Source organism: Camelus ferus, chromosome 10 (genome assembly GCF_009834535.1).
Source record: "Camelus ferus isolate YT-003-E chromosome 10, BCGSAC_Cfer_1.0, whole genome shotgun sequence".
NCBI lineage: Eukaryota > Metazoa > Chordata > Mammalia > Artiodactyla > Camelidae > Camelus > Camelus ferus.
This window is the reverse complement of record NC_045705.1, coordinates 57,525,023-57,537,406: the sequence shown is the minus strand read 5'-3', so window position 1 is coordinate 57,537,406 and position 12,384 is coordinate 57,525,023. Positions and strand designations below refer to the sequence as shown.

The 12,384-nt window shown below is 44.7% G+C and overlaps 1 protein-coding gene across 5 annotated transcripts in view; it reads left to right on the top strand.

Moving 5' to 3' along the window:
• Positions 1 to 12,384, top strand: part of CLPB (caseinolytic mitochondrial matrix peptidase chaperone subunit B) — a 127,392-nt gene that overhangs the window by 85,443 nt on the left and 29,565 nt on the right. For all 5 annotated transcript variants that reach the window (XM_006181620.3, XM_032489286.1, XM_032489283.1 and 2 more), the window contains one exon: positions 5,901 to 5,998. In XM_006181620.3, the coding sequence (XP_006181682.1) occupies positions 5,901 to 5,998 (98 nt within the window). The remainder of the gene's footprint in view (positions 1 to 5,900; positions 5,999 to 12,384) is intronic.

Here is a 12,384-nt window from a genome sequence, read left to right as displayed (position 1 = left end):
ATTATAGGCTATTATAAGGTATTGAATATAGTTTCCTGTGCTATGCAGTAGGACCTTGTTTATTTTATGGATAGTAGTTAGTATCTACAAATCCCAAACTCCCACTTTATCCCTCCACTCCCCCTTTCCACCCTGGTAACTTTAAGTTTGTTTGTGAGTCTGTTTCTGTTTTGTAAAGAAGTTCATTTGTGTCATATTTTTTTGGATTCCACATGTAAGTGTGGTATTTTTCTTTCTCTCTCTGACTTACTTCACTTAGTATGACAATCTCCAGGTCCATCCATGTTGCTGCAAATGGCATTATTTTATTCTTTTTTATGCCTGAGTAGTATTGCAGTGTATAAATACATACCACAACTTCTTTATCCAGTCATCTGTCAATGGACATTTAGATTGCTTCCATGTCTTGGCTATTGTAAATAGTGCACACATTATCTTCTTTGATATTCACAGAGGTAACAGAGGGCCAGAACAGAGTGGTATCACGGGAAGAGGCAGTAACATGCCTCTTTCCCTACCCTGCTGCTTATGAGCTGTTCCCGCCAGCACAAAGAAGTTCTGAATCCCATCTCCCACTCTGATTTCAGCACTATCCCCAGGAAGGGCAAGTTGGCCTCTCTCTCCAACCTCTTCCTCCCTCCTTCCCACCCAGAGTATAGAGAGTGTTGGAGCCTGACCTGACCTTATCTGCCACCCAGACAAAGAGGTGCCTAGGGACAGCAAAGAGACTGGGGGCTTTGGCCTACAGGAGCAAGGAACATGGTCACACACTTGCTGTGAGAAGGGCTTTTCTAGGGCAGGAGGAATAGACATGTTGTGCATGGCCTCAGAAGATAGCACCTGGAAAGAAGCCCATTCATTTGGTAAATCTCATTGAACACCTGTTCTCTGCCAGGCTCTGTGCTGAGTAGTCAGGATATAGCAGTCGATCAGCCATGGTCCCTAACTTCTGAGAGTCCTCAGTCTTGGATGGAGACAGACTGTTTAAACACAGTGATTAGTGCAGTAAGACAGAAGCAGAAGGGCCTGTGGGAGCACTGAAGATGGTACCAAACCTGGGGTGGGAGGGAAAAACAAGGAAGGTTTCCTGGAGAAGAAGCTTGAACTGAGTCTTAAAAGATAAACTGGTGTCTACAGGAAGTCCAAGGTGGGAGTGGGATTGGAGAGAGAGGTTGGGCCCATACGAAAAGAATCTGCCATCAGTTTAGTTGTGGTAACCCCTTGGAGGGCCGTGAGCTGGGGGCTGGATTCTGGGCATGTTCAGGGGAGCCAGGGTAACCCACCTGTTTTGGATATAGTAGAGGGGAGTCTCAGGGAATTGGAAGAGCTCGCCATTAGGGTCTTTTTCCACTCAGAAAGCCTATGATTGTATCAAACCAAAGGCAGCTGCTGTACCAGAGAAGAGCAGTGGGCTCCCTGGGTCCCAGTGGGCCAAGCCTTCTGTCCCATCAACACCATTTCCAGTGCCTTCCCCTACCTACCTTTGGTGTTGAGAGCCAAGCCAGTCACTGGCACCAATCAGGACCAGTCCATGACCATCCACCCCACCCTAATTTCCTGGCCCAAGCCCTATTGACAGATCCCCCAGAATCTGAAGGAATTCAAGACAAATGGTTAAGAGGATGGAGTTAATAAAATTTGAAAAATTGAGGCCTGTCACTCCACTAAACTTTTTTCAATACCACTGACAGAAACATATTTCCCCAATGAGTGACCTTCCACAGCTGTAGCAGGCAGGCGCAGCCGCAGCAGTGCTGCCAGGAAGCCAGTCTGCTATTCATCAAATATTATAAGCTGGGGCACACTAATCTGGAGCAGGGAGAGGAGGGGAAGGGTCCTGCACTATACTGCCTGGGGTGCTCCAGGTGTTGGCCCCAGCCCCAGACAGCCAGTGGGAGGTGACGGATGGCCTGCGATTAGTGTGCCCCACCTCCATCCAGCCCTCTGACTCACTCCCAGAGGCCTGACCCTCTAGACCAGCTGCTCGGCCTGGAGGGGCCCTGGGTGGGAGACAAGGGGAGGTCAGGCCAGGGCACGGGCCATCCTGATGCCCCCGGAGAGGGCAGGCGGGTGAGGCCCAACATGGTTATTTATTGGAGTGTAATGGTTTGTGGCCGTTGGTCATGGAGGTGAAATCGATCAGTTGTAGAAGTCAGGTTCTATCAATTATTACAGCAATTAGTCAAGTCAGAGCATCAGAGCAAGGGTGCAGGGGCTGGGGGACTAATATTAGATGGACATTATCCATGGTGCCCCTGCCTCAGCCTTCCTAAAGTAGGAGCAGACATGCTGCCCCGAGGCTCTGGAACCTTGGGGAGCCTGACTGGCTTCCCTACTCAGGGTTGGCTGGAGTAGGGCCTCACTGAGATCCTCCTGGGCTGGAAACAGGCCCGGCACTGCTGTAAAAGGCATCCTTGTGCTGGCTGGCCCAGGTTCAGAGACGTCCTACCTGTCCCCATCCCATCCTTTATGAGAAGTGACACGACTCCTACTAGAAATTACTCAGTGGCCAGTGTTTATGGCACACATTTTTCATTCTGTAAGCAAATATAGATCACTGACAGCACTTGTTTGAAGAGGCTAATAGCACCCTCTCTTCTTTCTTCCACTCTCCTCCTCTCTCCCTTCTCTTCCTCTCCCCCTCCCATTCTCTCTGTCCCATTTCTTTCTTTCTTCCTTATCTGTTTCTCTTTTTCTCTTCTCTCTCCTTTTCTTTCCTTTCCAGAGGTCTTTCCCTGATCCCTCTTACACTTCAGCTCATATCTAGTGACAGAGCTCCCCTTGAGGCTGCCTGAGAAAGGAGAGGCTTTATTGCTGCTTGATTGTAGCTCTCTTTTGGCCTTAGCTGTGGTCCAGGAGCTTTGGGGAAGGGGAGGATGCTGTCTGCCACTGCCCCTTGAACCCTCAGTGCTCAGCACCAGAGAGAACAGGGCTGGACTGGGAAAACTGGGCCAGGTGAACAAGCCCCTTGACACTGTGTTCCTTCCTGAGCCCATACAGTCCTGCTGTCTACTCCTTTGGCACACTGATCACACTTGGACTGAGCTGTAGTTGCGTGGTCACCTCTCATCCCCATTATCTTCTGGAGAGCTAGAATTGTGCCTAGACTTGAACTCTTAAGAGGAGCTTGCAGAAGAGACAGAGAAAGAATGGTCAGAGGGGTGTGAGGAAAACCTAAAAAGTGGTTTTTAGAACTCAAACGAGAGAGTGGCCAAGATATCAGTTGCTACAGAGTGATCAAGAAATATAAAACAGAAACTATTCATTGGCTTTGCTGTTTCCCCCATCATCCTGCATACAGGGCCCTACAGATATTAAGTGCCAACAAAATTGAAGAATGAGGCTCCAGCTGAGCCACTGAGGACTTGTCTACTATTTAGGAAGAGCCCAGAGGTTGCATTTTATCCTGTAAGCAGTGAAAAGCCACAGAATGATTTTTCAGCCAGTGTGTGTCATGGCTGTCCTGGTGGGAGTGTGGAGAATTGGAGTTAAGAAAACCTGAGGTATTTATTTTGGGTGATGGAAATGTTTTGGAACTAGATAGAAGTGGTGTTTGCACAACATTGTGAATGTACTGAATGCCACTGAATTGTTCATTTTAAAATGGTTAATTTCTAGATTGTGAATTTCACCTCAGTAAATTATTTAAATAAATTTTTAAAAAAAGAAAACCTGGGGTGGATTTGATTCCTAATCCAAGCAGATAACGAGTTTTGTAACTTTTTAGCTAATTCTCTCACTCCTCTGAGTCTGTAACATGGAAATTATAATTTATACCCCTCAGGATGGTTGTAAGGAGTAAATGATGTAGTATATATAAAGTACAGAGCGCACATAGTAAGTGCTGAGTAAGTAAGTGCTGAGTACCAGTGGCTGTTAATATCATCATCATCATCACCACTTCTAGATATATACCCAAGAGACAAGAGACATGAAAACATGCGTCCACACAAAGACTTGTACACAAATGTTCATAGCAGCATATTCATAATAGCCAAAAGGGGGAAACAACCTAAATGTCCCAACTAATGCATAGATAAACAAAATGAAGTATGTCCACAAAATGGAATATGAGTCAATTATTCAGTAAAAAAGGAATGAAGTATCTGCTATATTTCTACATTCATGTTGTAGCATGAATGACACATGCCACGACATAGATGGACCTTGAAAACATACTAAAAGAAAAAGGCCAGATGCAAAAGACCACATACTGTATGATTCCATAGAAATGGGAATTAGATAGTGGTGATGGTTGTATGATGTTGTAAGTATATTTTAAACCACTGAATTGTATACTTTAAAAGATGTGTGAATTATATCTCAATAAAAATTACCTATGTTATTATTTCACACCAAATTCCTATTAGAAAATAGGATCATACATAAAAGTTGTAATTTTTCTTGTTGATAATAAGTTTCCTTGACTTGGATAGTACTTTCTGCTTTCTGTCCCTTTCCCCTCCTCCTTTCAGACCTCTTTCTCTGCAGGCCAGGCAGACAGCCATTTGTAAATGCTTAATAAATGTTTGCCATTATTGATAAGTTTACAATTCTCTAAGAAGCAGAGAGTTTCAATAGGAAAGGTTTTATATCATAATTTAAATGTTTCCACAGCCTGGATTGAGAAACACTGATTTTTACTATCCATCAACAAACAGTGGCTAGACATCTCTTCCTAAGCCAGACCTCGTGGTGATGCATCCTTGCCTGTGTATTTAGTGTCCCCAGCCAACTTACTACCTCTTTATGGCAGGGATTGGGTCTTAACCCTTCTTTACATCTAGACAGTACTTCCCTAGCAGAAAGGATCAAGGAATGCTGGTTAACCATTACCTTAATGTTCCATTTAACACATAGTTCTTGAGCATCTGTCCGTTCAAGGCACAGTTCGCGTCACGTGTCTGTCTTCCTGCCGTGAAAGTGCCTTTAGGGCAGGACTAAATCTTATTCTTCCACATCTGAAGGCCCCACTCATTCAGGATTTGACAAATTTAATGGAATGGACAATTTCTGAAGAGGAAAGTGAGGTGCTCAGACCTGGGCTTTGGGAAGAAGATTTTGTCAGCATAGGGGTTAGAATAGCCTTTCCTCCATAACTGCCAAGGCTTTGCACCAAGCAGACACTTTCTGCAGGCTCATCAGCTTTCTGCACTTAAAAGTGAGAGAAGGTGGATACATGGCCCCCAACTGGCCTTTTCTTTGTCCTCAAATCACAGGACCTAATAATGATTGGAGGAAATGCCTGCCCATGTGCACGCTGGCACTGGTGAGGGCTGGCGCAGCCAGGTTGCTGGTGATGGCCTCACCCTTCCAGCGGACTATGTTTAGCAGGGAGGCAGTGCCTGAAGGGAAGAGAGAAAGGGGCAGAGAGCAGAAAGAAGGGGGCCTTTTCATTGTTATTTGGGATATTCTGTGCTTTAGATTTTTACATGATTTTTATGAATGAATAGTCATCTGTATGTAAATGAGTTTGATAATGCAGGCATTTTAAGGAATAGTGCAGTGGTGTTGGGGTGTATTAATCTATATGTGTGTTGGTATATTAGTTAGCATATTCAGCTGTGTGTATCTGTGTGTTCACAGCACACCTGTGTGTGTTTAGCATATCTATGTGTGTGGACACCTCTCTCTGCGGGTAGTATGTTTCTGCACACATGTGCATGCACATGTAGGAGCCCCAGTACCCCGACCTCTGTGTCAGTGAGACTAAGAACTCCTCTTTCAGAGTATCTTGATGTGTTTTTCCCCATCATTCTACAATCTCTTAGGTTTTTGTTGTTCCATATTTCCGTTGAGTGTTCCCCACACTGAAATCAAGGCCCAAGCCACTTCTGAGGGAAGAGTGTCGGCCCACTGATCACTCATAGAGGCACTGTTTCTCCTTCTCCTCCTGTCAGGAGCCAGTCCCCTGCAGAGGAATGAAATGGGACACACACCTTTGGATTATGCTCGAGAAGGGGAGGTGATGAAGCTTTTAAGAACTTCTGAGGCCAAGGTAAGTCTCAGAGAAAAGAGGCCAGTGGTTACTCCATGCTGCAGTTAATCTTTTACTCATTAAATTATGTCAGGATCCACACCAAAGGCCACTTCTTTTTAGGTGATTATTGTCTATTTAAATACAAATCCAACCTCCAGTCTCATCAAGAATCAGAAACTGCCCCTTTTATGACCAGAAAGAGGCCTGGGCCACTTTTGGCTTCTGAGGACTAACCTTCAAATTTGGTTTTTAAAGTAGTGGGCTTTCCAGCTCCTTCTCATAGGAAGGTGGATAACAAGACAAAATCTTGGGCCCAAGTACTATTTCCCCAGGCCTAATGTATTCTGTAGCCTCATCAAGTAATCTTTTCCCATCTTCACTCCTTCTAGAACTATTCCCTGACCCCACCCCTCCACACACATTCCAGAGAGCCTGTTATAGAGTCTGAGCCAAAAAAAAAAAAAAAATCTCCACCTTAATTTGATCTTCTCAACCAGAATTTTGAACCCCCTAAGAACAGGCTGCCTTCTGCACCTCCCAGCCACTGAGCTGTAACTCAGGAACCACTTGGCAGAATTCAGTAACTAGAATCACAAATCTCAGAGCTGGCAGGGACCTCAGAAATCATGAAGTCCAGTGATGGGAAATCTTATCGAAGTCTAAACGAATAAGTCAGAGGAAAGTAGAGCTGTTCTGGTTGAAGGAGGGGTGGCTCTGTGCCCCACCCACCTGGCTTGTCCCTTCCCTCTCCGGGAGCTTCCTTGGAGGCCCTGCTGTGGGGCACACATTTTAAATCTCTGAAACCTAAAACAGATAACTTGTTTTCGTCCTGAGGAGGCTCGAGCCCAGGGGTATGTTGTAACTTGCCTTTGGTCGAGAGTGAGTGAGTGTCAAAACAAACTAACAGACGTGAACGCAAGATCACGGCAGGACTGGAACTAGAAGACCTGGTTTCTCACTATCAGTCTTGTGCTCTTTCCAGAATTGTGGAGTCTCTTGTGGGCAAATTGGCTGAAGTATTTTGATATGATTAAGGATGGCAGATCCCACCTAGTGGCAAATGTCCTCCGTGTCTAGAGTAAGAGCACTTAGGTCACTGGGCTGAGACAGACAAAACAGAGGTTATGATCCCAGCTCCCCCACTCACTGACTGGGTGACCTTGGACTAGCGCTGCCCCTCGTTGAAGCTTAGTTTACCTCTGTGAAATGAAAACATTGTGACTAAATGGTTTCTAAGGTTCCATTGAATGTACTGTTGTGTTATCAGTCAGGATAAACTAGATTATGCTATTGTAACAACCCAAAATTTTGGTGACTTAAAACAACAGATTCATTTTTACCTCATGCTGCATGTCCACCATGGGTCAGCAGAGGGGGGCTCTGCTCATCATAGGTCCTCAGGGACCTTACTAGCAGAGCAGCCACCTTCCTAAATACTGCTGGTTGCTTGCCAGAGGGAAGAGAATGCTCTAGAAGGCCTTGCATCTTCAGTTAAACGCTCAGCCTGGAAGTAGGACCCTTTACTCCCACTCACAACTCACTGGACAGAACTAAACCCATGTTCCCGCCAAGGGGGCCAAGAAGAGTAATCCTGCCATTTGCCCAGCAGGCTGAGAACTGGAACTATTTGGTAACCAGCATTAACCATACAGTTTGTCTCCTTGGGATCCTTAGTAACTGTCTTGTAATAGTTTCTTCCAGAGAAGCAGAGGAGTTAGAAAGGGGGACCACCTTTCACAGCACATCCTAAGTGGCTGCTTGGGACCAGGAAGAGGGAAAATTCCAGAGAACAAGTACTTCCCTCCCTTTTCCAGATTTCCCACCCCTAGGAGCAGCCCTAGAAGTCGGATCAGCTTCTCCCATGCCTTAAGGAAAACCCTAAGCACTGTTTCAAATCACCCACTCCCCTTCGGCCAAACTGCTGTCCCCCTGAGATCAAGCACTGCACTTGACCAGAAGTACCAGTGTTTTGTCAGGTGATGTGACATAGAGCAGGCACTGGTCTGGTCATGTAGAGCAGGAGAATAGGCCTCTTCGTGCCAGCAGGGGTAGAAGGGTTAGGGCTGCTGAGGGACCCTTAACAAAATTTGGCTGCCCAAGAAATGGCTTAACATCAGCTACGTCAGTATCAGGCTAGTGTCCCAAGTGAATAAGTGGCAGTTGGCGTACTCTGTGCCAGTCAGACCCCTCTGGACCACAGAGAGCAATTGCAGATGCTACCTTCTTTTCTTTTTGTTTTAATTTTATTTATTTAATGCTACTTTCTGAGTAGACTGAGCTCTTAGAATCTGTGCAGAGGAGAGCAGCAAGGGGGCAAGCGGAAATATGCCGTGAGAAAAGGTTGAAGGCAGGAAGGGCATCTGGCTTGGAAAGGAGAAACTGCTCATAGGCACAGGGATGGCTGAGTGGGAGGGGAGGAGGGGAGATTAATTCAGTTGCAAAACCAGGACAGAGCCAGGCTTAATGGGTGGCGGCTGCAGGAGGAGCTCCCTCACAGAGCTGTGGCACAGAGCAGGGGCTGCCTTTGGAGGCTGGAAGGCCACTCAGAGCCAGCCCAGGGGTTCTGTAACCTTTTAGCTGGAAGACTGTTCTCTGGTGTCACCTCCTTGCACTTGATCCCTTCATCCGATCTGGATTTCCCCCTTCCTCTCCGCTGAGCACCTCTTCCTGATTGCTCTGCCATCCCCTCAGGTTCTACATGCATGAACCACCCCTTGGCTCTCCCTGGGTGTCAGGAGCATTGTCTTTCACTTGCTCAGCATCTCTGTGGTCATCCATTCTTTCTGCTCTGCTTTTTCTCTCAAAGCTGGAAAAAAAAAAAAAAACAGTAACTACCTCTTCAAAACTGTGAGGAAGAGTTTTGGAGAGTGAACACTGCTTTAGACTGGCTTCTGTCTCCCTCTGCCAGTAAGTAAGCAGCATCTGCTCCTCTCTGAGTTCAAGCCCTGTGTGTGTAACATGACGACTCAGGCCTGGAGGGTGCTGAGACTCCAGCTTGAGACCTCACCTCCTGGCCCTTTGTCTAGACACGGGTTACAGCTACTCTGATCTTATCTTCCTCCACTTCTCTCTGTCCTGCATTCCCCTGCCACTCGGCTCAGCCTCTCCGCCTTCACTTCCTTCTGTGTAGTCAAATATGTGCTCTTTGTCAAAAATTTATAGTTATAGAAGTCCTCTGTCCCGTTCAGGAAAATTTGGAAAGTGAAATGAAGAGAATTAAATAATTCAGTACATATTTGTGAATGACATCTGTTTGCCGGGCTCTGAGCTAGATGAGAAGACAGATGGGTGAAACCCTCAAGGAGCTCATAGTCTAATGAGGAGACAGCCAAGTGAACTGTGACACCACTGAGTCATCAGTCCCAGCGAAGCCCAGGGACTGTGGAAGCCCAAGGTGGCTTCTAATTCTGTCTGGGATATCAAGGAAGGCTTCCTGGAAGAGATGTCAACTGAGCTGAATCTCAGTTTAAAACATTGTAGCCCTACTACCTATATATAACTGCTATTAATATTCTTAATTGCTTGTAGTAGGTTCCATTTATCAAGTGTATCTAGGCACTAAGCCAGGTGCACTAATATGTATTTTTTCTAACCCTGTAACCAATCTATGAAGCAACGCATATTACCCCCATTTTACAGATGAGAAAACTGAATCTGAAAGAAAGCAGATGGCTTAAGAAAGTCAAGTTATTACAGTAACTCTTGGGATATGAATCAGAGATTTCTTCTTATGATACTATATTTGCCTTTTCTGGACCGTATCTATATATACTTACATAGGTGGCCTTTTTTTTAACCTGATTAATAGCCCAGTGTATATACCAGGGGTCTCAAACTGACAGCCATGTTTTATTTTGCCAACCCAGAGGTTTTTTAAAATGTGAATGACATGAATGTAATGCCTTAGAGGTTGGAGCATGGACTCTCCAGCCCCAGGCTCCCATTTCCTATTGTATCATGTGCTTGCCTGTCAGGCTTTTTTGTTTTCTACTTGTTCCTGCACATCTTTAAGTTGTAATCCTAGTTCCATATTTGGAATCTGCTTTTTTTTCACTTATTATTTCTTAATGATTTTCCCATTTAAAAATTATCCATAAGCCCAATTTTTTATTTTATTCTGCCTTTTAAAATGTGTCACTTATCTAAGAATCTGTCACTTTAGGTGGCCTAAGTGATTTTCTCCTCACAGCTGGTTTGCTCAGTTCTCTCAGCATTCTCTGTGTGCGGAAGCCTCCTTGGGCCCCCTGAGAAGATCCAGAGGTGACTGAGGCTCAGCTCCTGTCTCCTGAGCTGGCCATCAGGAGAGGAAGATGGGGGAGGCGGGTGCTCTTAGCTCTGATACCCATAGGCTGATTTGTGCCTTAGGAGGGATCCACATAGAGTTTGTGGGGGCTCCGAGAAAGCATGGATCACCTCCAGGCAGAACAAGCAAGATAGGCTTCATAGAGAAGGTAGCCTGTGATCTCACTTTGAAGGATTTCAGTAGCTGGAGAGTTTAATACTTACAGCTTAGACCATTTTCCCATCTTAACTAAGAGATGGAAAGATGGAAATATATCTCTGTGCACATGATGGCAGATAAAACAAAAATATGGGGAACTATTCCATGATGAATATTCAGCTGAGGGGGACGCGCTGGTGCCAACTCGCATCTCCACTCCCAGATCCTCACTCCACTGAGACTCATGAGGAATTTATTGCTCATTTTAATCACATCCAGAGAATGAATTGGCAGGAATATTAGGCAGATAGGCCTATCATATATATTTTATTTGCATATCCCAGTGACAGAATCACAAGCACATTTCCTATCTCTATATTTTTTCATTTGCTTCAGGGGTAGCTGGGGATGCAACGCTCCCCTGAGCCCACATCCCAGACTGCAAGCCTGGGTGCTCCCATCAGATCTGAGGGAAGCCATCCAGAGAGAAGGGGGTGAGATACATAGCAGGGTAAGAAGGTTCTGTTCCTCCTGGCTTCAGGTGAAGAGACACCTTCCCTGCCTTGCCTAGCCTGCTCCCTGCTTCGCGTCTCATTTCAAGAGCCGGTGTGCCATGTGCCTGGCTCTGTGCCTGGCCCTGTGGGGGTGACAACACCATCTGACCTTCATTATAGGTTCTCCATGGACCAGACTCAGCATTATGCTGATAGGCTTTTGCCTTCGTTTTTTTTTTTCCTTTTAACTTCTTAAAAACTTTTTTATTGAAATATACTTGTATAAGGTGCACATGTCATAAGTATACAGCTCATTTTTTTCACAAACTAAATACACCTGATCAAGAAGTAGACTGTTACAAGCACACATTTGTGTCATACTCCCTTCCAGTCACTACCCATCCCCTAAGAGTAAGCATTATCCTGATATATTTCACCTTTATTTTTATATAATTTCAAAAATAGTACAGTGAATTCCTATAAACCTTCACCCAGGTTACCAATTAACATTTTATCGCACGTTGTTTATTACTTATATTTACATAAATAATATATAGAGAGATGTAATTTTTTCTGAGTCATTTGAAAGTTAAGTTATACACATGATACCCCTTTAACCCTAAATACTTGTATGAATTACTTTAAAAAAGGACATTTTCTTGTATAACCTCAGTACACTCCTCAAGATCAGAGCATTAAAACTGGTATTAACTAATCTAAAGATGTTATTCAGATTTTACCAGTTGTCCCAATAATTCTCTTTACAAGAAAATTCTGCATCCCAAGTTGGATTCATTTATCATGTCTCTTTAGTCTCCTTTAATCTGGAATAATTCCTCAATTTTTCTTTTATGACCTTGATATTCTAACGAGTACAAGCTGCTTGTTTTGTATGCTGTCTCTCAATTTGGGTTTGTTTAATGTTTCGTTATGATTCAACTCAGATTATGCATTTCTAGCAAGACCACCTTCTGGTGTTTATTTTCAGTAAATTCATTGGGTAGCTCCATGCTAAAAGTAGGAATATGAAATTTGTGTTTCAAGTCTCATCTCCCTAAATAGATTCTGAACTTCCTAAAGGCAGGAATGGGTCTTTTCTTATCTCCAGGGTGGAAAGTCCAGGGCTGGAATCAGACTACAACAGTTAGTGTTCTGCCTTTAATGCTTGCTACCAGTGGGACCCTGCTTTAATTGTTTCATCTGTGGACAGCGAGAGAGGAGGTACTCTGAACTCTATTGGGCTGTGAGAATTAGAACAGCTGGTCCCAAATCAGGCAGAACTCATCAGTCAGATGCTCAAAGTAGTGAGTAGAAGTTTGAGGAGTAATGGGCTATTTATAGTCTCTGAGTCCCACCCTGCAAAATACTTAACAATTACAAGGGGAAAAACTGGTGGAGAAACCTGGCACAGACCACCTTAACCAAGTAATCAAAGTTAACATCCACGGCCACATCACGTGCTTCCTGGG